This window comes from Jaculus jaculus, unplaced genomic scaffold, assembly GCF_020740685.1.
Source record: "Jaculus jaculus isolate mJacJac1 unplaced genomic scaffold, mJacJac1.mat.Y.cur mat_scaffold_37_1_1805170_arrow_ctg1, whole genome shotgun sequence".
NCBI classification, from domain to species: domain Eukaryota; kingdom Metazoa; phylum Chordata; class Mammalia; order Rodentia; family Dipodidae; genus Jaculus; species Jaculus jaculus.
The window spans coordinates 414,036-439,801 of record NW_025423493.1 but is presented as its reverse complement, the minus strand read 5'-3'; the positions used below and the strand labels follow the sequence as shown (position 1 = coordinate 439,801).

The 25,766-nt window shown below is 41.3% G+C and overlaps 1 protein-coding gene across 1 annotated transcript in view; it reads right to left on the bottom strand.

Annotated features, from left to right (window-relative positions):
* Nucleotides 1-21,555: 21,555 nt before the first annotated feature.
* Nucleotides 21,556-25,766, bottom strand: part of LOC123457336 (zinc finger protein 25-like) — a 102,233-nt gene continuing 98,022 nt past the window's right edge. Inside the window, exons 7-8 of the mRNA XM_045141316.1 lie at nt 23,128-23,187; nt 21,556-21,690 (exon numbers count right to left, since the gene is read on the bottom strand). Coding sequence (XP_044997251.1) covers nt 21,556-21,690; nt 23,128-23,187 — 195 coding nt within the window. The remainder of the gene's footprint in view (nt 21,691-23,127; nt 23,188-25,766) is intronic.

The window sequence follows — 25,766 nt, the reverse complement described above, 5'->3', positions numbered from 1 at the left end:
ATGTCAGTAATCCTGTGTTTCTGAAACAAAAATTCAATCCTTGATATCTGCCATTCAGTGGACAGTGAGCAAAGACAGAAATTCAACCTTAAATCTGTGTGCCATTGTGAGAGCTAAAACTTTGGGATAACAAAGGATTTTTCTCTGAGAAATGTATTTTATCTGTAGCTAACAGATTAAATATAAGAGAGGAAACAAAGGCAATCACTTCAATTTTTTTGGTCTAGTACTCAGTCATGCCTCTGAGATTTATGGTGGTAATGTCTATTTGTCTACTTATGGACTCTTCTCTTCATGTAGAAAGGGTTTCATATACACCAAGGTCAATGACCCTTGCATTCCTCTCAATCTCTGTTTGGATATTTCTAGATCAAAAGCTAACACAGGACAAAACAACACCAGTGTGTTCAGGTGCTTTTACATAAAACATCATGTCTCTATCTTTCCATTATCACTCCTATGCTTATGCTGTGAGGAAGAGGACAGCCCAGCCCACTCTGAACATTTGAAATTTTTCCCCACTCTGGCTGTGCTCTCTTGCTTGTTTCATCAGATTGAGGATAGGACCTGTCTTGAGATTGTTCCTAGGATGGCCACTTGCAATTTTTCATTGACTTCCCTCACAAAATAAAAGAAAAAGTCAGTGCATGTCTCCAATTGCAAGTAGCCCCTTTACTTTATAATAATAGAATCAAGAAAGTTATACATCTAGGCATTTTAAATACATTCATGGAAACATGAAGGAAGTATTTACAAAGAAGAGAAGAGTAGAGGTCTCGGGTGCTTTGTGATGCCCTCCTAAGCCTATGGGTTGGTGGAACATAAGACATTTGTTTGAACATTCCAAGAAGAATTTTACCTGATAGTAATGAGAATGATAGATCAAACACTGAGGTTGGGTATGAATGCCTATTTATAAGACTGAACATGACCTAACAAAATTGGGTACAAACCTGTAACAGACCAGTTTTCCAGTAGCATAGACTTTCTAAACATTCAATCAGCTATATAAAATGTTTAATGTAGTCATTGCTTTTTGTTTTTCTGGGAACTTGTTCATGAATCCATTCCTTCACACATCCTAGGCAGACAAGGAATCCACCACCGAGCAAGACCTCCAGCCTGGATGTACCATTTGAATGGCTGAACTAGAAAAATGTATGTTAAGCATGTGCCAAACTGATAAGGGATTTGAGAAGGGGCTTCATAAAAATAAATCAGGTTGTCTGAAATGAATACACTAAAGTGAAGAGAGGGGAGCATTGTATTAAATAGAGCATACTTGAGGAGCAAGTGGGGGATAGAGGAGTGTGTGTGTGTGTGTGTGTGTGTGTGTGTGTGTGTGCGCGCGCGCGCCCCTGTGTTTGGGGCCAATGATCAAATCCTGTACCAGACACATACCAGGCAAGTGATCTACCAAGGGACAACTGTTAATAAATGCCCTGTTTCAGTTATCAGCAGATGAGCGTGTACATTCTGAAATCTGCCATTCGGTAGAGAGTGCCAAGCTAGGATATGTTTCAGGGACTTCAACATTTTAATGTCTTTTGAGACCCTAGGTGTGGATAACATCATTCAGAGTGGATGTAGGCAAAGAAGGGAGTATAGTACATCTGACCCTTGGCTCAAGATTCCATTAGAATAATTCCCTTATACAAGGCATAGACATATTTATTTTATTTTGTGATATATTTAGATTTACTTTTATATTATCATTCACTAATCATATTGTAAGTTATTTTGGGGGCTAAAGTCTCTAGATAGATGAGAATTTTTTAAAAATGGATTCAATATGGGTTTAACTCAAAAACGAAATTTCAGGAGGCTGGTGAGATTGCTCAGTGGATAAAGACCCCAAATATAGCAGTGCTGGGCTTTTTATAATCTCTGCATGCCTACTGCAGAGGGCAGGTGGAGACATGAGAGCCCTCTGAAAGCTCATCAATCACCTTTCCTGGAGAATTCAGTGGTGAACAATGAGGCCCTACAACAGACAAGGTCAAAGGCAAGAACTGCTGGGGAAGATTGCCCTCTAACCTCCACACACACAGAGTCATACATACACTCCAATACACTCAGCAATTTCAAAGTACATTATGTACATTATCATCGCAGCTGTGAAAAGCCAAAAGCCACACTACCATCTGCACAGACAAGCACACTTTAGCAACTCAGAATGGCAGAACTCAAGAATATTGCATGCCTTCAGATTGGAATTCTGATCCACCCACAGAAACAAACACCATAAGGCTGGACCCTAGGATCCTTGATGTGACAATTCCTCCAGCCAGGTAGCTGGAAATCCAAGAAGCTTTAATAAAACACCTGCATCTATAGAGGAATATTCATTTAAATTATGAAAGGGTGAGAACCAAAACAGGACAGCTTGGTGAAAACAGAAATTACATTTAGGGGATGTTCATATCCCTTCACACCTGCATATGCATTGGTAACTGCTGTGTGGGTTTTGGCACTAAATTTTTCCTCAGGTTACTTACTGAGAGCATTCATTATGTATAAGAGGTGAAAGTGTCTATGTATTATTTATCATACGGTTTCTTATTTGAAAGATTTTCTCAAATATCATATATAAATTTATTAAATATGCTCCTAACTCCCTCATATTCATTCATTCGCTACATTATAGCACAAGAAACTCATAGAATCAAGGCAATTTCCATCAGAAATGATCACCAATGAAACTGTTTTAGATGAAATTCCCAAGAAAGTTTTCATATATTTGTGTGTATGTGTGTGTGTGTGTGTGTGTGTGCGTGTGTGTGTGTGTGTATATATGTGTGTGTATATATATGTGTGTGTGTGTGTGTGTGTGTCTGTGTGTATATATATATATGGCCTTTGTTTTTTGCTTCTGTCATTATTGGGGGCAGGGTATGATTCATATCAGTAAACCTGGAACACAATTCAGAACAGAAATCTCTATCAACCAGCTGACAAGATTAAGGGTGTAAAACAACACACACCCTTAGGGATTTTGGCTTTATATGACTGTCTGTTTGTTTTAATCCCCACAATTGCATACTTTGTGCTGTTTTTTAATTGATTGTGTATGTTACTCGGTTAAAGTTTAGAATTTGCTAGTAAATTATTCCACCCAGTCCACTAGCCTAGTAGGCAAACTCAACACTTAGGATTACTTCTGTGACTTGATTGGGGCACAAGAGCTACACCTGGCACCTTGAACTCATATCCCGAGGGTATATAGAGGTGGATTGCCATGAATGGGAACACTGCAGCCAAGCAGAAATCTCAAGCATCCAATCAATTCAGGATGCAAAAGTTGCTACAATATAATACAAGAAACTCAAAGAATCAAGACAATATAGTTCCACCAAAATCTGTAAATCCTTCAGAAATGATCCCCAATGAGACTGTTTTAGATGAAATGCCTGAAAAATATTTCAAGAAAATGATGGTATCTATCCTCAAAGAAATCAGAGAATAAATGAAGGGAATCAAAGAAGAAAACAAAGGAGTTAAAGAAGAAAATAAACTTCTGAAGGAGAACACAGGAAACCAGGTTAATTAAATAAAATAAATCAGCAGCAGAGGACCATAAGCTAGAAAAAGGCTATCAGGGAGTGAGGATAAGGAAAGTCTTAAGAGGATGGCAATGTATATATGTAAGTAGAAGAACAAATTACAAGGAGGGGCAAAGGCCTAAGCAAGATCAGGGGAAGAGATTGTAGAAAAGAAGGTTGGGGGGAGGGTCAATCAAAATTCAAGATATTCTGAATAAGACATATGAAAATAATTTCTTGAATAATGACACATACAAAAGCCATATCTTTTTACTAGAAAATTTTCAGTTCCAGGGATGGGATACCTTCCAGTGAATTGTTGGCCCTGTTGCCACCAAAACATTACAAGCTATTGCCAAGACTCTTGGTTTCCTGTGAGAAAGAGATGGTAAGACCCTATTGCTGAAGACTTCACATGTGTGAGTGGCAAATTCAGTGAGAAATCAAGCTGGTGCTGAGCAGAAATTTTTATCCCTATAGCCCAGCCAACTGAAAGCTGAAAAAACCTACACTGTATGCAGCATTAAAAGAAACAGAAGTCATCAGCGGTGAAAACAGTGGACACTGGAAGCCTCAAGTTTGGCCAGACAGGCCAAATGACTGAATGAGTGCAGTAGTGGCATGTCTGCTCTGGGGGAAACCAACTGCTCTCTAATTAGACTGAAGGGCTACTCTATGGGAGGGAATATATGCCTGGCACTGAAAACCTAATCAAAAGCCTATGGCAGGGGAGGTCATGAGCCTTAGAGGTATAAAGCCTGCTCTTCTCTGGGTAAATGCATATATTTCACAAAATTGCCCTGGAAGCACTATACTTAATGTTCATATTCATATCTTTTTGCTACTCTCACTTCTGGTTAGAGAAGATTCTCTTTTCAGATGGCAATGACCATTGGGATGGCCCAAAAGGCAACATAGTGCTGAGAAGAAGGGATGGAGGAGTGTCCAGCACTGAAGCATCTCATTCCCTCCAAGGCTCAGGGTCCATTGCAGAAGAGGTGGCAGAAAGAATGTAAGGGCCAAAGGAAGGGTACCATTCCTTACATACAACTGTCCAGACAGAATTTGGCCTCGATATCCAAGACCTTGCAGTGCCCAGCAATACCTACACATGAGCCTCATAACAGGAGAAAAAGATAATGACATCAAATTAAAAGAGACTAGTGGAGAGAGGGAGGGGATATGAGGGAGAGTAGAGTTATGAAGGGAAAAGGGGGGGAGGGAAATACCATGGTTTGTTGTCTGTACATACATATGTTGTCAATATGAAATATAAATATTAAAAAGTAACTAAAATAAAAAGATGACAAAATTACAGAAATAACTATGATTAAAAGTTAAATAACTGGGTAGGGTAGGTCACATGTTCAATCCCAATATTTTTATACCTGTAGCATGATGATTGCAGTGAATTCCAGGTTACAGCTAGAGTGAATCTCTGCCTCAGAAAGTGTCCACTCTTCACAATGAAGTGGCTCATAAGGAATTACAGGTGGGTAAGAAAAAGAAGAAAGCTTAGTGGAACTATGAACTATTTTAATTTTTCTGTTCTATTTTGTGTACTTCTTGCTTCTATTGTTTTGATTTATTTTATAACTCTTTAGAAAATAATTTTAGGCCGGGCGTGGTGGCGCATGCCTTTAATCCCAGCACTCTGGAGGCAGAGGTAGGGGGATTGCTGTGAGCTCAAGGCCACCCTGAGGCTCCATAGTGAATTCCAGGTCAATCTGGGCCAGAGTGAGACCCTACCTTGAAAAACCAAAAAAGAAAAGAAAAGAAACCAATTTTAGGGGCTGAAGAGAGGGCTCAGTGATTAAAGGTTCCCCTTTGCAAAGCCTGATATCCTGGGTTTGATTCCCCATTACCCATGTAAAGCCGGTGTACAAAGTGGTACATGCATCTTGAGTTCCTTTGCAGTGGTAGGAGGCTTTGCAAGCAAGCACCTTTAACCACTGTGCAATCTATCCATCCCTGTCATTTTGATATTAGGTTGTCCAGACTTGACCAGTAGAACTCTTCTCTCTTATCCTTTAAAAAAAAAAGTTGTTATTTTTATTTATTTATTTCAAAGCGAAATAGGGTAGGGTCTCACTGTAGCCCAGGCTGACCTGGAATTCACTTTGTTGTCCCAGGCTGGCCTCGAACTCTTGGCAATACACCTACCTCTGCCTCCCGAGTGCTGGGATTAAAGGCGTGCACCACCATGCCTGGAAAATTATTTATAATTATTTGTATTTTGCATATTTTAAAGTCCAGATGTGATATTAAACACTCTATTTAGACCATGGTTAAGCTCAAAATCATATAGTTGTTTTTCAGCAGCTATTCTTCAGAAAGATATTGACATAAGATTAAAATATAATGAGTTTTTGGGGATTTTGTTTCATTGCATGGTCTTGCTGTAGGCCAGGCTGACCTGTAATTCACTATGGAATCTCAGGGTGGCCTCAAACTCACTGTAATCCACAACCTCTGCCTCCAGTGTGCTTGGATAAAGGCATGTGCCACCACACCCAACTGTAATAAGTTTGTTATTGACTGATATGTTAATTCTCTAATCATCACTGCAACCACATTTTTTGACAGAAAGCAATTTAAAAAACAGAAGGAAAGTTTTTTTTTTTGTGATTTGCAGTTCCAACATGAAGGGGAAAGCATGGCAGCAGGAGCAGGCCTGGTCACATTGTAGTCATAGTCAGGAAGCAGAGGTGAAGAGGAAGTGAGGCTGGTATATAAACCCTCAAGGCTCAACTTCCAGTGACACACTTCCTCCAGCAAATCTCCACCTCCAAGGAAAATGTTTTCAAAGATATACAATTGCATGCCCCAAAGCACAAGAACAATTACATGAATGATGTAAGGTTAACCATGGTGATAAATACATCTGCCAGAAATTTTAAAGGTACTAGAGAGGTTATATTACTAGTAAAAGTGTTTGGAAGTTGTGATTACAACTAGAGTTGTTTTAGTGGATTTCACCCATTTCCATGATCAGGTTGCTTGCTCAAAACTGTAAATGCTAGGCTGGGCATGATGGTGCATGCCTTTAATCCAAGCACTTAGGAGTCAGCCTCCCAAATGCTGAAATTACACCTGAGAAGCAGTCCCTGTGGCTTAGAAATTGTGGATGTGTTTTTATTTGCCCCTGTTTTCCTGCCATCTACTGTCAGTCATGGTCTTGAGGGGTTGGGGCTTGGAGCACTGTCCAATGGAATACACTGTCCAATCAGGCACACTGACTGAGCAGGGTGTGAACTTCTGCAATCCAAGACCTTTGTGTCTGAGCACCCTACCTGTACAACACCTTGGATCTGCACCACAATCATTTCTTTCTCTGGAGTTTGAGTCATATACTCTGTGGCCTGTACTTCTGTGCTTCATAGATTGGGGAAGGTAGACGAGCAATGTTCAGGAAGTCAGAAATGGTGAGAGTTATGTCCTCATTCAGGGTGGGGAATATATCTGTAAGAAGCAGATCACAATGGCAGCCATGGCTCTCCATCTTCCATTCCGGGGTCCCCAGGCTTGAGTGCACACTTTGGGCTATTGTGTGCTCTTCCCTCCAGCTGTTTAACAAGGGCAGAGGCTCTAGTAACATGGGTGTTCTGTCCCTCCCCTGCACATCCGGTTCTTCCCTGTACACGGACTGGCTGTAGAGCTCTCTGAGCAGCTCTGTCCTGGAGTGTGTGCAGCCTTTGAGTCCATAGGTGGAAGCTTAAACCTCCAAATCTGTGCCACATATGCCTAGGCTTGTGTCCTCATGATGTGCTGCCACCTGAGGAGCGCTGGAGGCCAGCAGGATCCACAATGCTACAGGGATGGCAGGCTCTGGAGAAGGCTTCAGGTGACACTTGTGGAGGACCTAGATTGCTGGCTCTGGGGCTATTGTGTTGTTAGACCTGGTGCACAGGGCCATGGATCATGTCCATGAATCCTGAAGGACATTTGGGCATGGAACAGCCAGAAAGGGTAGTTTTACCTTGTGCCTTATTTCTGGCTGAGTTAAAGGAACTGTTGTCAGCCAGGTGGATAATGGCCCTGGTAGTCTGGACCTCTCTGGGTGGCTCACCATTATATACCCTGGATTTTTAGACCCAGTGCTACCCTGTCCCCAGGGATTTAGCACCAAAACTTGCAAGGCCATCACACTTCCAGAGTTCTCCCTGAGCCTCTGGTTCTGTATATCTAGTTGTCTCTCACTTAACCTCTGATTTCTTTTTCATCTCTGTGATTATCTGACTGTGCAACTCCAGGCATGGGAGCAGTATCCACCTTGCACTCTGTAATGACTGGCTCATGTTTCCCCAGTGTTTGTGGATTTCTCACCATGACCTCATCCTCAGGATGCATTTCTTTTAGGCCTTAGCATCACTCAGACATGATTTGGAATCCAGACACCATGTACTTCTTTACTGGCTCATGTTATATAGGCACACCCCTTCTCAGCCAATTCCCTGTGTGTGGACATTACCGTGGGACTCACTTTGATCTGGCTTGGCAGTGGTGAGGTGCTAAATATTTCTCTCCCATAGAGTCTTAAAAACACAACGTGGGTCCTGTGAAATTAGCGAATTGGAGCCAGATGAGGAGATCCTGGGAGACATGGAGACTTAGTAAGATACATCAGTAGGGTACAGTTAGAGCTGAAGACTAGGCATTGGGGTTTAGGGTTACATTGGTGCTCTCTGCCTTCTCACTTCCCATACCACACCTGGGATGGCTTGGCTGGTGGAGAGCAGTCCAGCTGGCTTTGCACATGATTAAGAAGCACAGGAACAGGGGAGGTTGGACAGAAGCATGTTCTCCCTGATGCAAAGGTATAAATCTTGGGACTTTCCTGACTTTCCCTATGGACAGGGCTACAGCTGGGGTTGAATCCTTTTTACTGATGGACAGAGATCAAAGTAGGAGGCTTGGGATACTCAGGGTCAGAGAAATGAGGCATGGACCCTAATCCTACCCAGGGAGGCACATGTGCTCCCCTATATCTCTGGATCCCCCTGTGTCTGTATATTTCTCCCTGTAACCTCTCCCTGTTTGCTTTTCCTTTCTTCTCCTCAGGCAGTGTCACATTCTATTGTCAAGATGGATCTGGAACTCACTGTATAGCCCAGGCATGCCTGAAGCTTGCAGAAATCCTCTGATGTCTACCTTCTAAGTACTGACATGTATATACATGAACCATCAACCTCCAGCGACCTGTCCCTTTAAAAAAATAAGTTTTTTTTATTTGAGAGAGTGACAGACAGAAAGAATGGGCATACTAGGGCTTTCTGCCTCTGCAAATGAACTCCAGATGCATGTTCCACTTTGTGCATCTGGTTTACATATATCATGGGGAATTGAACCTTGGTCCTTTGCCTTTGCAGACAAACACCTTAATTGCTATACCATCCTTCCAGCCTCTACCTGTTCCTTTTGGTTCCTCCTATCTGTCTCCATCTCTCTATTCTCTGTGGCCTGTGTGTAAGACAATGTACATCAGTGTGTAGCCATGGTTTGGGGAGGTATTTTTTCTTTGATGAAACCCCACCCAGGTAGATGGGTAACACTGGTTTCAGGATACCTGGAGCAGCTGTTCTTAGAGGTCTTCCTTCTTCCTGCCTCCTTCCTTTTGTTTCTGGATGTTCCTGTATCAGTCTCCTTTTAAGGTAAAACAGGGGAAGAGTCCAATATGTGGGTCCAATCTTACTGCTAAATAGAAATATGGATATTTGTAATCTCAAGTACTCAGAACCTTAAGACACGAAGGAGAACCACAAGCCTCAGACCAATCCAGTCTTCCAAGATATTTCAAGGCCAAATAGGATACTTATTAAACTGTCTCAAATAAAGAATAACCAAGTATATAAGTTTCAGTAATGAAGCATGTACCTGTCATGTCCTGTGCATTAAGTTCATTCCACTTCCCACCTTAGTGGACCTCAGAGAAGCCATTTACTGCTTGTTGTAGTCAGATTCACATTGTTGGCGAAAAACACCTGACCAACAGCAGCTTGTGGCTTAAAAATGTTTATTTTGATTTACAGAGTCAAAGGGAAACTCCATGATGACAGGGGAAACAATGGCATGAACAGAGGGTGGGCATAATCTCCTGGCCAATGTTAGATGGAAAATAACAGGAGCATGTTCCAAACACTGGCAAGAAGTTGGCTATAACATCTATAAGCCCACCCCAGCAATACACTGTCTACAAGAGGCTTCCATTTCCAAATTGCCATGAGCTGGAAAGCTAGCATTCAGAACACCTGAGTTGATGGGGGACACCTGAACCAACCCACCACACTGTATTGACTCAGCTTTTTTTTCCCCCCACCAGAATGGTGGTTGCTCTCTGCTTGCCAGTGTGGTTTGGCTGCAGTATGGAAAGAGTAAAAATCTTGTTTTGTGGAGATCATAGTTACTAATGCTCTGGGACCATAAAACCTTGGAAAACAGTGGGATATGGAGCTTATCTTACTGTAGAGTGAGGGAAGCTGATGCCATGGGTTGGGGATTTGGTGGGTGAGTCCCTCATTGCTTTCCACTACGGGACAAATAGGCCAGTAGTTTTAATGTCAAAGATTCCAGGAGGCTGTGAGCTCAATAAGCACACAGGGTTCTAAAAATGATGGGAGAATAGTTTCTGAGGATGGATGAAAGACTGAAGAGCATGGAAGGCGGAGCTATGTAAGACAAGCCTTATATGTGTGACAGAAGTAGTCGTGGTCTGTGAAAGGCAATGATGAGGGCCTGAGGGAAGGACTTCAGGGAAAGAATTCTGAGGGAAGATGAGATTTGGATGGGATTTGAGGCTGGAGCCCAGATATCCAGAAGGAGTGAGGCTTAAGGAGCTATGAAGAGTGAAGTCATGGCCTATGGAGAGCATGAGAAGAATAGAAATGGAGAAAGTTAAGAGGATATGGGAAGGGAAAGGAGCCCCTCACTCTGATGTCAGCTTCAAGTCTCTTGTGAGCTGAAAGTAAAGAATTCCAGCACAGGTAGCAAGATTTTTGGTGATGATTACCTGCATACAGAGAACATTCCTTCTACATACTTAAAATAATAATGTTATAGTAATAATGATTTATGCTTAAATCATAAACATGTCTGACCTTGACTTGTGTCCTTATTAATTTTATAGATGGAAACCTGAAATTTTCCAGTATTCTCTGTGAAACATTCCTGCAGTGGAATGAAGTGAGGGCACTTTAGACCCCAGGATTTAAACATGGTGAGTTTGTGTCTGGCTTCCTAGGCCAGAGGAAAATGGGAGTAACATATAACCATGTAAGACTGTTCACTGGTTCCCCATTGTCTGTGTCACTTGTTTCCTGGGTTCTGGAGGTGAGAGATCAGGACTTGCAGACCTCTCTCACCTCCTGGAATGTGTGTATCTGATTTCAAGGTTATGCAAACTGGTGTCAGTGTAATTGAACACCTACATTTCTTATATCTGCTCCTGAGTCATCAGGTTCCATTCCATAGCCCTGCTGCTCAGAACTTCATGCTCTGTGACCTAAATTCTGTGTTTTGGTTCTGGCGACCCTCACCTACCAGTGACCATCCAGAAGGTAGTTAACCTGTGGTGGTGAGGTTGTCATACATCCATGTTTTAGATATCACGCAGAGATCTAGGAGGGTTTAGAGAGGCATCATGGTGCTAAAAACTGATATTATTGATCCATATGAAAACATGTGCGCCTTTTATCCATGGTTTGAGGGCAAGGACAGAGTATCTGGTCATGGTGTGTAGGAAATGGAGACTTCAGCAATAGTGTGGGATTATTTGAGAAGATAGTTTCACCAGGTACCCTGGCAGCAGCTGGACAGAAGAGACTTTGGTCATTCTGTGTGATCATAGCCACCCACTTTCCCAGGGTAGCCATTCTTTTCCCTATATTTCCCAAACCCTCTTGCAGACCCTCAGGGAGGCACAGCTAAGGATCAAGGTTATAGCTTGCCTGCGATGTGTTGTGCTTGCTTCTAAGGTTGTGTCTTGGGTTGTTACCCTGAACCTATCTGTCTCTGAATCTCTGTGAGTCTCTTTGACTGTCTTAATCTAGGCATGTGGATGTGACCCCATATTGTACTGCCACTGGCCCATCTTTCTCTAGTCTCTCACTACACGTTCCTTATGAAATATTTCCTTTGAGTTCTCGGGTCACTAAGGACATGGGCTAGAATCACAATTATCACTTTCTGGCTTGTGGTTAGACAAAATTCCTCTTGTGCAATTTATGCATGTGTCTGTGTGTGATCTTGGTTTTAGAAGTGTAGAGAGATGACTGTCCAGCTTCGGTAGTTAGTGGAGGATGCAGGATTTCAGGAGCAGCTGTGTGCAGAGGCTTTACCCCTTCCCATCTCCTTCTGCCTATACCTGTATGTCCTATCCAGTGCCCAGTTATGTGAAGTGGTAGGGGGTCCTATCCCTTACTTCAAATCTCTCCTTAAGCCCAGAAAGGGTACTCTTGTATTTCTAGTTGATGAGGAGAGATATGGGACAAAATAGACAAAGTTTAGAGCATCCTATAAAACCAAAAATTTTCCAGAAAATTCTGGAAAACTTAGTGATCTTTCAAGAAACTAAGATGTACAGTTTAGCAGTTCAGCACTTGCCTGGCATTCACAGGCTGTGGGCTCCACTCTCACCCAACTCGTCCACATAGAACCTTAGAAGAGCCAATCTCCACTTTTTTAAAATCTTATTTATTTTTTTCTCAATTTTTAAAAACATTTTCCATGATTATAAAAAAATATCCCATGGTAATACCCTTCCTTCCCCCACTTTCCCCTTTGAAATTCCATTCTCTATCATATCCCCTCCCTGATTATAGGTCTTAACATCAGACCAGAAACTCTAACACTGCTAGGGGAAAAAGTAGGGGAAACCCTTCAACATATTGGTCTTGGCAAAGACTTCCTGAATACAACCCCAATTGCTCAGGCAATAAAACCACAGATTAACCACTGGGACCTCATGAAATTACAAAGATTTTGTACTGCAAAGGACACTGTGAATAAAGCAAAGAAGAAACCTACAGAATGGGAAAAAATCTTCACCAGCTATATATCTGATAGAGGACTAATACTAGGATATAAAAAGAACTATAAAAGTTAAATAATAAGAAATCATGGCAATTAAAAAATGGGCTATGGAGATAAATAGAGTTCTCAAAGGAAGAAATATGAATGGCATATGAGCATCTAAAAAATGTTCTATGTCCCTAGTCATTATGGAAATGCAGATTAAAACTACATTGAGATTCCATCTTACTCCTGTCAGATTGGCTACCATCATGAAAACAAATGATCATAAATGCTGTTGGGGATGGGGAAAAAGAGTAACCCTTCTACACTGTTGGTGGGAATGTAATCTGGTCCAGCCATTGTGGAAATCAGTGTGGAGGTTCCTAAAACAGCTAAAGATTGATCTACCATATGATCCAATCCCCACTTTTAATGCTCAGTTTTTGCTGAACAGTGGGATGTAGTCACTTGCTGCCTGCCAGGGTATTGAGGCTGCAGCAAGGCAAGTGTATGGAATTGCCTTGGAGATGAGGCTGATCTAACATCCACCAGCAGTGTCTTTTTCTTGCTGTGTAGGGCTATGGCAGTGTGAGGTCCACAGTCTCCTATCCTGCCTTCTGAACTTGTCCTCTTCCTGAATGGAGAACACTGTCCACACCCTTCCCGGAAACACTTACCAAGCACCTGGTTTCATGGCCTGGGGTAAAAGGTGAGCCAGGACCCTCTCCTCACTGAGCATTTGTTTGTTTATGAAGGCTCACAGATGGATTGTTTAAGAGAAATCCAGCCTAGGAAACATGCTGTGTTCTCATAGATGGTGCTGCTTCTAGGATTCACCAGGAAGTTGGAGAAGGGAAGCTACTGGCCATGGCCAGTTAATCTTAATTGGCCACGGAAGCCAGAGCAGAGGGAGAAGAGACAGTCAAGAAGTTTTTAGTAAGGCATGGTGATACACCTCTCTCATTCCATTACTGAGGCAGTGATATTGATTTATGATTTTGAAGGCAATGTTAGCTACAATGTTCCAAAGTCAACTGACCTACATGTCAAGTACTAGTCTTACACTCTCTTTTCCATAAACGTTCTGAGAAGGGCATGGGAATATGTCTAAAATCTCAACATTAGCAGGCTGAGGCAGGAGGTTGTTAGGTTGAGCCCCACCTGTGATATGTGTGAAAAATCATGGGGGAAGTAAAAAGAGAAAAAGAAAGGCAGGGAAGGTAAATAATATGGGGGAAAGGGAGAGGTAACAAGTGGTGGGTTGACTTAATGATTTTCTCATGCTTCTCATCCCAGCACTTGGGAGGATGATGCATTGGGATTGTTGTGATTTCAGGGCCCCTCTAATTTGTGCTGTGAGATGCCATTTCCAAATAAAGTAGAAGAAGAGTATGCTTGTGAGATTGTAATACTGAGACATTGATCATAGGACTAGAACTGTACAAGAGAAGAAGAAAATTCCCTACTATCCACCATGGAAACATCATTTCAAAAATATAAAATTGAGAAAAATGAAGAACTATAGAAATATTTAAAAATCAGTGGCAGTCAAGATATCTGTTTGCAATGTGTTTATGGAAAGGAAATGGTGATCAGTAAGTATATGTCAGATAATTTGGGGGGGGGTGCAGTGATATTATTCTAATACTGGGATGCAGGATATATGACATGTATTTGTGAAAAGCTGCCAAAGTATCACAGTGAAGAGTGATCCATAACTTAAAGTATGGACTTAGTGAACAAATATGCATTCATTATTTCTCACCACTATCAAATATACCATATTGGTTCATGATTGTAATAATATACTGACTACATGAAACATGCCAAGAACAGGAAAATATGAGTTATAAAGTGTGAGAATAATGGAAAATGTGTACTACATGCTCAGTTTCTCTATAAAATAAGACATCTTTGGAAAGTAACACTTTTTGCAGTTCCCAACATATTGTAGGGCATTTGCATAACTGGATTCAATCAAGAACAAAATGAGCAGAATATTCTGAGTTGAGTATATAACCTCAATTGAGTATCATGAGTAAGAGTGAAAGCCCACAGCACAGCTGCAAACTGTTTCATCTCAAGTTAAGATGCCACTTGCAGATAGTTCAACAATGGTAATGCTTGCTTCAAAGCAGTGGTTTTGGATCTTGTACTCATACTAAATTCCTTTGGATTCTTTAAAGATATAAAAAATAAGAGAATCACAATTCTGATTTTATTACTCCAGTGTGACTTAAATTTGGAAGGTTAACAAAGTCCTTCTATGAGAGTATACTGCATAGTCAGCAGTTTACCCATAAGTTCCAGGGCCTGCGATGCTGATCTGTGCATGACATCCATGTGTGTTATGTTCTTTTCACCTTGTAATATTTTAGTTATGAATATTAGAAACTACATTGCATGGGTAGAATGAAAGAATAAATTCTAGATGTACTCCTTTGTATAACTAGATTGCTACAAGATGGATATGAATTACCAGTAGATAATAATCCTAAATTAATACCCCTTGCTTTCATGGATTTTTCAAAAAATGTAGTTGGATTTTGTTTATATTATAAATCATAAACATTTTCTCAGTATCAAAAGGAATATAAATAATTTTTATTCACATGGGAGTTGTTATACAAGTATTAAAATTTCCTTTGCAATTAGTAACTAAAAATATGAAATTAATTTTTAAAACAATTACTTTTTCTGACCAATTTCATTGATTTTAGAAATGAAAATACTAAAAATTTAACTTACAACTCATGGTACTCTTGGGACAGGAATGCTAGGTTCACAGTATTGGGGCAAGGGATCTAGCCAGACAAGAATTGTGTGGTGGGTGAGGGAATGGAAAATGAAGCATAATGTCACATACACGTGTGACAACTTAATACTATTGTCAACTTGATCAGATCAGGAGTTAATTATGAGACACACCTGTTGACTGGGTCTGTGAGGGCATTTCCATGAATTATTTAGGAACACATTAACACCTTCCCTCAGAGTAGCCAGCCCTTCATGTGACAGGCTATCTAAAAAGCAGCCCCAGGAAAACAGGGCCATCAGCCTGGCTGTCTTTCCTCATCACGAATGCTTGCTTCCCCACTGTTGCTGCTATCCTTCATGGACATGTGAACCAGGCTTCACCAGCCTTTTCACATAGACTGAAAACCAGCAGGTCCCCAAGAATCATCTTGGTCTATAGTGCCAGACTGGAACTGCTGAGGCATCCAGCCTCATGTACTGAGTGACCACAGAGTTCTAAGTCTAGCCAGTTGTTGTTAGGCTATCCAGTTCTTAGTCTTAAAGCCAAATGTAACCCCCCCCCCTTTTAATACATATTAATTCTATTGACTATCTTCCTTTACAGAACTCTAACTAAAATACATTGTGCTGCCAGGAGCCCAGAGTGGTGTTAGAGAAACAGAATTGTACACATGATGTTCCCAAGAGCTCTCAGTGTTAATATCTTGTTATCCAACTATAAAACTACTAAAGACTGCAAGCTTTGCTAAGCATAGGGATTCATAACAGTGACCCCTTTCCCACAGACACATGTCCTCTTTGTCTCTCCATCTTTTTCAATGTCTCTGTGTCTTCAATGGTCTGGAATTAGCTGTGCATGGTGAAACCTGGACTGGGAAGGAACTTTGGCTGGCAACCCAAGGTTTTGAATGGTAAATTTGGGATGCAGAAATCAAGAAATAGCTGTGTACAGAAACCTCATACGTCATGCTACTTCCTCTTTGATCCCTTCCCCCAATACTCTGTTAATTGTAAATAGGAGATGTGGCCCAGGCTTGGGTTCTAATCTCACTTGCAGACCAGTCATGGTGATTCAGGCCTATCATATCACCTTCTAGGGAGGGTTAGGAAAAATGAAATGTTGGAAGTTCCAGACCAACTTGGGCTATATAGTGGGTTCAAGTCAGTCTGCTTAACTTAGTTAGAGGCTGTCTCACATAAAAACCATACGGATAAAGTCTAGTAGTAGTAACTGTGGTTGACATTGCTAGAGACCTTATCTCCATTACCATTCACCTTCTGTATGTGTGAGCTCAGAAAAGCCAGGTCCTCTCCTGAGACTCACTTTGTTTTTCTGGAGAACAAGATGATGCACTCCCCGCTTGGCAATGTGGTGGGCACAGCAAGGCAAGAATAGCTAGTTGCCTGGGGTGGCCTGTGCTACTTTAGAGCCTACCCTTGCTCCTACATTGACCATCAAACCAAAGAGAGGATTGGAGTGTAGTGCTTGGCTTGATATATGGAAAGGGATGCTGTCTTCAGGAGGACAGGGCTTAATCCTGCACTAGCTGTCACCATGGGCATGTAACACAGTGACCTAGATATCAAAGGAGCCCCCAAAACATTCTTCACTAGGCTCAGTTTGGCCTCAATATGATATGAGGCATCAGTTTTCAAGTGCTACTAGTCTCAGAAGATGGTTGATGAACTCAATGGTCTGTGGGAGGAGAATATGTGCTAGTAAGATATCTGACTTGTGTGAAGGGAAGATTCATGGTGTGAGGAAACATTGAGTGCCTTCTGGACGTGCTCATTGACTGAGAGACTCAGGAGGCGACAAACCACTGAGAGAAGTGACTTTCAAAGCATGGAGATAAAGATTCCAAAAATGTGAGGAACCAACTGAGGTTCTGCAGGAGGAGGTAAGAGTCCAAGGAAGGAGATACAGTCTGTAGCACTCAGGACTAAGTGAAAATAGGGCTTTTGAGGCAGGAAAATTGAAGGATTGGTGTCAGAGAGAAGCGGTTCGGTTTGAAGGGTATCTTAGCACGGAGGCCAGACCTGATGCAAGAGAGAGATTAGAGGAGATCTAGAGTATGGGGGTGGGGGTGTTGATGGCATGGCCTAGAGACAGAATAAGATAATGAAGGAGAATTAAGGGGACATAGAGAGGAAAAGTAGCCCTTTAGTGTGTCATCTGAGTAATCTCTAAGAGACATCAATTACAGCACAATTTCTAATGGTTTTTTTTATGAAGATTGTCAGCATACATAGACTATTCCTTCTAGATTGTCCTAGTTAAAATAGTAATTGTACAGGAATAATGAGCCTTGCTTATATCCTAAGTATATTTGACCTTTTAGCATGGCCATTGTTACTCTTTTTCCAGGTATAAACAAAAATTTCTGGTAATCCCTGTAACAACTTCTGTGGGGGGATTAAAGCAGGACACCTTATGCTTAGGAAGCCAAAAATGGTAACTTTGTGGACTGGATTCCTTACCTAAGGCTGGGGAGTGTCTCTAGCTCTCTGTTGTGTATTCCATTTGGATCCTGGATTCTGTCCTGCAGGATACCATGAACTTCAATTACTGAGCCCTTCTTTAGGGTTTCTACACCTGTGATGATGTTACATTCAGTCTGCCAGCTCCTCACAACTTCCAGCTGTTTGTGTTCTGAGCACTATCTGTGGACTCTGGTGTTTGTAAGTAACCCTGATGAGGCCTTCACTATCAGGCCATTCATCCTGACTAGCCATCTTGTCTTGAACCTGCTGACCATCAATAACTTTTAGCTGCTAGAGAGAGGTTCGGGAAGACAATGGGGTGGCTAGTGCCATGTTGATATGGGCTGTATGCATAGTGGGGTAATGAGGGAGCAGAAGAACTATGTAGTTATCTGAAAAGCAGGTACTATAGCCCTTGTATCCAGTCCATGTGGAGTATGGGGGCAGAGTGTGATTGGAAATGAAGACTGTGGCCAAAGTGTGTCATGGCACAGATGGGTAGTTTCTCCATGCACTTCGAGGCAAGCTGAACTGAAGAGACTTTTGTCAGACTATTATAAGGGCCCTCTCCCATCTGCCCCAACATTTTCTAGACTCAAGTCCTAGGAGCAGATACCCTCCAGCCTCAGCTTGGCTGTGCAGCTTTGTGTTCACCTCTGTATTTTTGTCTCTGTTGCTATCTGAACCCCTGTGATATCTCTCTCTTTCTCTCTCTCCCTCTCCCTTCCTCTCTCTCTCTCTCTCTCTCTCTCTCTCTCTCTCTCTGTGTGTGTGTGTCTCTGAATTTTGGTGACTGATTACATTTAGCTTGTAGGGCAGAGAAAGGAGGCCATGAGTTAAAGACACTGTACCTGTTACATGCCCCAGCACCCATGGCAGCCTCCCATCTAGTTTTATGAATGAAGGATAAAGCAGAACCACTCACCCTACCATAATCTTCCCTTAAAATTTTATTAAAAATATGTTCTTTATTTAATTATTTATTAGATAAAGAGAGGCATGCCAGGACTTCTAGCAACTATAAATGAACTCCAGATTGCTGGGGTCCAGCCCTGGCTTGAAGGAGGGTCCCCGAAGACAGGTGGGAAAGGGAGTGTCGCAATAACAACTCAAAGTCAAATTCTGGTGCAAGCTGACTGGTGAAGACAGTTTCTCTGTCTGTCTGTCTGTCTGTCTGTCTGTCTCTCTCTCTCTCTCTCTCTCTCTCTCTCTCTCTCTCTCTCTTCTCTGCTCTGCTGCCACAGCTCTTAGCCTCAGTCTTTTATTTTCTGATCATGTCATGCAAGAACAAACTTCAAGAGATGTACAGTCCACAGAATTCATAGTAACTTTTTGTTATTTCTTTACATCAAATAATCCCATAATTATTCACCTCAAGTAAAGTCATCAGGCCCATATAATGATTAACTATTTTCATATTTTCCACATGTTTGTGCAGTCAAGCACTTGCAATTTCCTGAGCTCCTAATTTTAGTTACTATATTAAAGGTGAGAGACAACAATCACAAAAAGGGGGTTCCCACCATTAATCATTGATCCAATAAAACTATTCCCCAATCATTTATTTTGAATGTTACTTTTCATGTCTCTCCAATACTTAGATTTTGGTCCCGCCAGTTGAACTCTTTCTGACCTCGGTTGTTTTTCCTGTAAGGATTCTTGGTAAAGACTCATAGTTTGCTGCAGTTGCCACCATCCAGAAAAATTAGTCATAGAAAAATTCTTACATTGTTCCAGGAGGTTCACTGTTTTCCTCCTAAGTGTACTATACTCCATGCCTGACTTTCTTCAAGGCCTTTAAGGGAAACAATTATCTCTGACCCATTTTCTTGTTTTTCCAGTTCTATGCCAGAGCTTCTTTCAGATACATTGATCAACATTTCACTAACACCAATGATTGCTGTAAAAGTAAACTTAGAGATTGGTACACTAAGTGCAAGACAGAGAAAGACAAACATTATACAGAAAACCATAGATATCTGTAGCATAGAGAGCCAAAGATATTTCTAGAGAGGGGCCACATTGGACTTCATGGACATTGGACAGCTGGGGTGGAAATGTGTCATGCAGTTCTTCAGCACTCGCTTCCTCATTATCCTGAAATGGCATGCTTGCCATCTCTGGCACCTCCCCCTTTTTGTTTTAATGGCTTGAACATCCACAGTTAATGCTGAGAATGAGTGGCAGAGTTGTCTGAAGATGACTTGGAGAAGAAAAAGAAGAATAAGAACAGGACCAGAGATGTTGAATAAAAAATTGAGCCAGATAGCCAGGCGTGGTGGCACACACCTTTAATCCCAGCACTCGGGAGGCAGAGGTAGGTGGATCGCTGAGAGTTCGAAGCCAGCCTCAGTGGACATAGTGAATTCCAGGTAAGCCTGTGCTGGAGTGAGGCCCTACCTCAAAAAACAAAAAAAAAAAAAAAAAAAAGAGAGAGAGCCAGGAAGTGTTGGAAACGAAATAAGTAGCTGCAGAAACAAAGGCTGTAGAAACTTCCTCTAGAAAGGCAGATACTACATGAGAATTACAAATATGTGAGATCTTTTCATGCAAAAGATCTATATCCATAGTCAGCTGAGAATTGTTCCAAAGGCCTTGTAAGTGGGATTTAACTTGTGTCCAATCATGTTCTGAGTCATTATATGGCATTGGAGTAACACATATCCATCTAAATAATGAGTGGTATTGCACTGAGAGTCTAATTTTTATGTTTTGAATTTCATTTCCTATAAAGAGGACTGCCTCTTACAAAGGATTCTATCCTGAATTCCTCTATCTATATTTTCCTGAATCATAAGTGCTAGACTGACATTTTTAGAAAGTTGATTAGCATGATTAGCAGTATGTATTTCTTTTACCAAGCACATAGTTGAGAAAGCAAAACTTGAAATAATTCCAATTAAAGCTGTAATACCTAAATCAAAGCTTCTACAAATCGTTTGGGGCATGTGATCAGAACCCTAGCTCTATGGAGAGCTTCAACTCCAGGATTAGAAAACAAAGCTACAGTAACATTTACGGGCAGCATAACATATGGAGGTGGGCATAAAATCAAGAAAACATCCTCAGAAGTTTCAGTGATACAATTAGAGAGAATACAATTAGAATAAGAAACATGAAATGTCCCATGAGAACTTTGTTGTAAATAAAAGTGTTCCTGTCCGTCATAAAATTCCTCCTGTCCATCATCCCCTCAGGTATTAGTAGGGGGAATAGAGGAGCCAGCAATTAATTGATGTTCAGCCAAAGGAAAACAGCCAGACATGTCCTTATTAATAGAGAGGCAAACAGGAAGAGTATCTGACATGTCTGTATAACTAAAATTATATTCAGCCTTTTGTGTCAAGTAAGAATTACTTTCTCCTCCTAATAAATTGGTGTTATCAGTGGTGACCTTAATAGGTCCAAAGTTCCAAGTACCAGGATGAAACACTGGAGGGTCTAGAAGATAGGCCCAATAGGATAGATCTGCAGCAACAACAGGAAAGAGTGAGAGACACCATACCTCAGCAGCCAAAAGTGAAAGCATAGCAACAAACAGATTTGGCACCAAGGGCAGTAGATGAGCTGTGTCCACAAAGGAGTGAGCTTCAGCCAGCCCCTTAAGTTGTCCCCAGGATGGCATCACACTGCTGTGACTTGCTGCTGATCTAGGAACACACAGTGGGCATAGAGGTGAAAGCTGAAGGCAGAAGAAAGCTGTAGTCAAAGTACTTTCTTCCACATCCTCTGCAGAAGCCAGAACCAGAGCCGATGCTCGGTTTCAGTTTGGTGAATTGGTGCCACAGGAAGGTGATATGGATGGCAGCATAGTCTGCTCTTTCTTTTTATACTCAGAGCCTGAGGCCCTGAAAGGCTGAACGAGCCTGTCAGGAATCCAGATTGGTAACTCGGCATCCTGTGGAAAAACATAAGCATAGACTTGCCCTAATGTTAAAAGGGTATCTGGCTCCTTCCATGTAGAGGTTAAAAGATCCTTCCACATGACTAATGGTTTAATATTACAATCAGAAGCTTCCCAATGCCTTTTAATAGTAGAATGACCTTAACTATATTTATTAAGAAAATTAAGTGTAAATAAGGCATGATTTAATAAATGATGAGGGGAGGAGTAGGGGAAATCCTCAGCACAGAGTTTTTCAATCTGACCTTTAAGCTGCTGATGAGTTCTCTCTATAATAGTTTGTCCTTGTGAATTGTAAGGGATTCCTGTAGTATGTTTAATGGAAAACTGCAGGCAAAAAGTTTTAAAAGCTCTACTGGTATAAGCAGGAGCATTATCTGTTTTTAAATGTTAAGACGTCCCAACAATAGAAAAACAATGAAAAAGGTGCTGAACTACATTTTTATATGCTTCACCAGTCCAAGCTGTTGCCATTACAAGATGGGAAAATGTATCTACAGTAACATGTTCAAAAGCTAATTTTCCAGAAAAAAAACATAGTGAATAACATCCATCTGCCATAAAGTTCAGGTTTTGAGCCCTCTGGAATTAACTCCCATTGGAAGGGAGGGAAATGACTGAGGACAGACTTTGCAATTATTAATAATCTGCCATGCAGTTTCTCTAGAAATTCCAAATTGCAAATGTAGTGCTTGCGAGTTTTGATGGTGGAGGGCATGGGATTGAGTAGCCTCAGCAACAGGATCTAATAATGCCACAACTCTCATCAGAGAATCAGCATATGCAGTTCCCTCACTGAGAAGACCTGAAAGGACAGTATTGGCTCTAAAATGGCACATATAGTAAGGTTGAGTCCTGATTTGCACCAAATTCTGTAGCTGGGTGAGCAAACTATTAATTTTAATATGATCATCATTTATCACTGCAGTTTCAGTAACAGGAAATAGTCTTGTCCCAAAGTGAGAGTCAATGTAAAGGTTAAAAAAACATTCATAAGAACTTCAAAGGCCATATAGCTGCATAAATTTCAGTTTTTTTATTAATTAGTTTTGTACTCAGCAAATACAGTCAATTTGGTACCATTATTAGGCTCATACATTACCTACCCCCTCCCCTTGGCCCCTACTTGTTGAAGTATATGGGTAATGCACTCTGGAGTTAGCCCACAGTTATAGGTAGGATAAATGTCTGCATATCATGACCCAAAATGTGGCTCTGACATTCTTTCTGACCCCTCTTCCACAAAATTTCCTTGAGCCATGTTGGGTTCATTTTTGGTCTGCTTCAGTAATGAGGTGTTCAGCACCTCTGGGTCTCTGGCTCTCTGATTTGGTAGGAGTTGATTTTTTTCTGTGTTGATCTCCTTCACCCATGTGCTGGTACCTGGTTCACCAAGAAAACAGCATCCTTGCTTGCTTCACCAATTCTTACTTTCAGCCGGGCCCTTTTGAGGTATGATGTGGTGGCTTTCTCGTTAGGATCTACATCTATCTGAAAAAGAGAAGCACATTTTCCAAAAGAGGGGGAGTTACCGCCAGACAAATGAGATAACTCTTACTTTTCTTTTATAGAGAATTTAATTGGTTTAATAGCCCATGATTGGTGGCTGCTTGATAATGGAGAGCGGGCTGGTGTTTGGATATGGTTCTGACTTGTTTCTCAGCTCCAGCTATGGGTCCCGTACCACTGAGAGGATAAGTTAGCCAAATCAAGAGCACTTGGTTTCTCACCATGGCTGTGTGCCACTATTGCACTGGTGTGAGCATCACAGAAGGTTATTTGCTGCTGAGTAGGTGAGACCATGAGTTGCTTGGACAGATATTGGTAATTTTCCCCAGTTGCCCATGTAGCATATTCTGGCACTAGGAGCACTGACTGTCTGGGGACTGACTCTCTTGCAGCTTCTAGCCTTGCCACTCCATTTTATGTGTCAACTGCATAAGGTGTCTTAAGCAGTACGGTCTTACCACTAACCTTTGGTGGGTCATCAAGCACTCTGACAGAAATCAGTCTATCTTTTAGGAAACCTTGTAGGTCTCTCTGATCAAAAGCTCATTGTGGATGATAGCCACATGCTGGTACTGGGAGTTATAGGTCAGTGCACACTAAAAAAAGGAAGAAAAAGATAACTAATATAAAAAAGATACAGAAGTGGGGGCGGGGAGAGGCTGTAGAAGATTAAGGTCAGTCTACATCATACCCTCTCCAGTGTCTTGTGGGTCAGGTGATCCTTCTAAGGGCATGGTGAAGGTACAGCCATTTGGTCTGTCTTTTAGGATGTAGAATTTTACAGTACCATTCACATACCCTCCCTTCCCCTCCTCTCCCTCTCCACCCATACTATTGTCTAGTCCATGAGAAGCTTTCTAGGTATGTAAGCCATCTTGGGTAGATACAGGTTAGGCGCTGTAAATGAGTGAGAGTATGTGGTGATGTTTGTGTGTGTGTGTGTGTGTGTGTATTTTGGTAAGTTCACTGAAAATGACTGGTTTCAGGTTCAACCATTTTTCCTCAAATTTTGTTGTCATTTTTTTCTTACTACTATATAGAATTCCATTGTGTATATATACCACATCTTACTTATCCACTCTTCTAGTGATGGACATCTGGGTTGATTCTAGCTATTAGCTATTACGAATTGAGCCACTAGAGAAATGGTTGAGCAAATCTCTCTGGCCTGTGGTTTGAAGGTTTTAGGGTAGATGCCCAGAAAGGGAATAACTGGGTCTGTTGGTATATCTATACTCAGCTCTTTCAGGAGTCTCCAGATTGCTTTCCAAAGTGGTTGTACCATCTTTCATTCCCACCAACAATTCATAAGTGTTTCTACTTCTCCACATCCTCACCAGCATATATTTTCATTTGATTTTTTTTTTCAGTTTCTCTTTTATTGTTTTATTTTTTTTTAAATTTTTATTAACATTTTCCATAATTATAAAATATATCCCATGGTAATTCCCTCCCTCCCCACCCCCACACTTTCCCGTTTGAAATTCCATTCTCAATCATATTACCTCCCCATTACAATCATTGTAATTACATATATACAATATCAACCTATTAAGTATCCTCCTCCCTTCCTTTCTCCCCCCTTTATGTCTCCTTTTCAACTTACTGGCCTCTGCTACTAAGTATTTTCATTCTCACACAGAAGCCCAGTCATCTGTAGCTAGGATCCCCATATGAGGGAGAACATGTGGCGCTTGGCTTTCTGGGCCTGGGTTACCTGACTTAGTATAATACTTTCCAGGTCCATCCATTTTTCTGCAAATTTCATAACTTCATTTTTCTTTACCGCTGAGTAGAACTCCATTGTATAAATGTACCACATCTTCATTATCCACTCATCTGTTGAGGGACATCTAGGCTGGTTCCATTTCCCAGCTATTATAAATTGAGCAGCAATAAACATGGTTGAGCATGTACTTCTAAGGAAATGAGATGAGTCCTTTGGATATATGCCTAGGAGTGCTATAGCTGGGTCATATGGTAGATCAATCTCTAGCTGCTTTAGGAACCTCCACACTGTTTTCCACAATGGCTGGACCAGATTGCATTCCCACCAGCAGTGCAGAAGGGTTCCCTTTTTTCCACATCCCCGCCAACATTTATGATCATTTGTTTTCATGATGGTGGCCAATCTGACAGGAGTGAGATGGAATCTCAATGTAGTTTTAATCTGCATTTCCCTGATGACTAGTGACGTAGAACATTTTTTTAGGTGCTTATATGCCATTCGTATTTCTTCCTTTGAGAACTCTCTATTTAGCTCCATAGCCCATTTTTTGATTGGCTTGTTTGATTCCTTATTAGTTAACTTTTTGAGTTCTTTGTATATCCTAGATATTAATCCTCTATCAGATATATAGCTGGCGAAGATTTTTTCCCATTCTGTAGGTTGCCTCTTTGCTTTTTTCACTGTGTCCTTTGCGGTGCAAAATCTTTGTAATTTCATTAGGTCCCAGTGGTTAATCTGTGGTTTTATTGCCTGAGCAATTGGGGTTGTATTCAGAAAGTCTTTGCCAAGACCAATATGTTGAAGGGTTTCCCCTACTTTTTCCTCTAGCAGT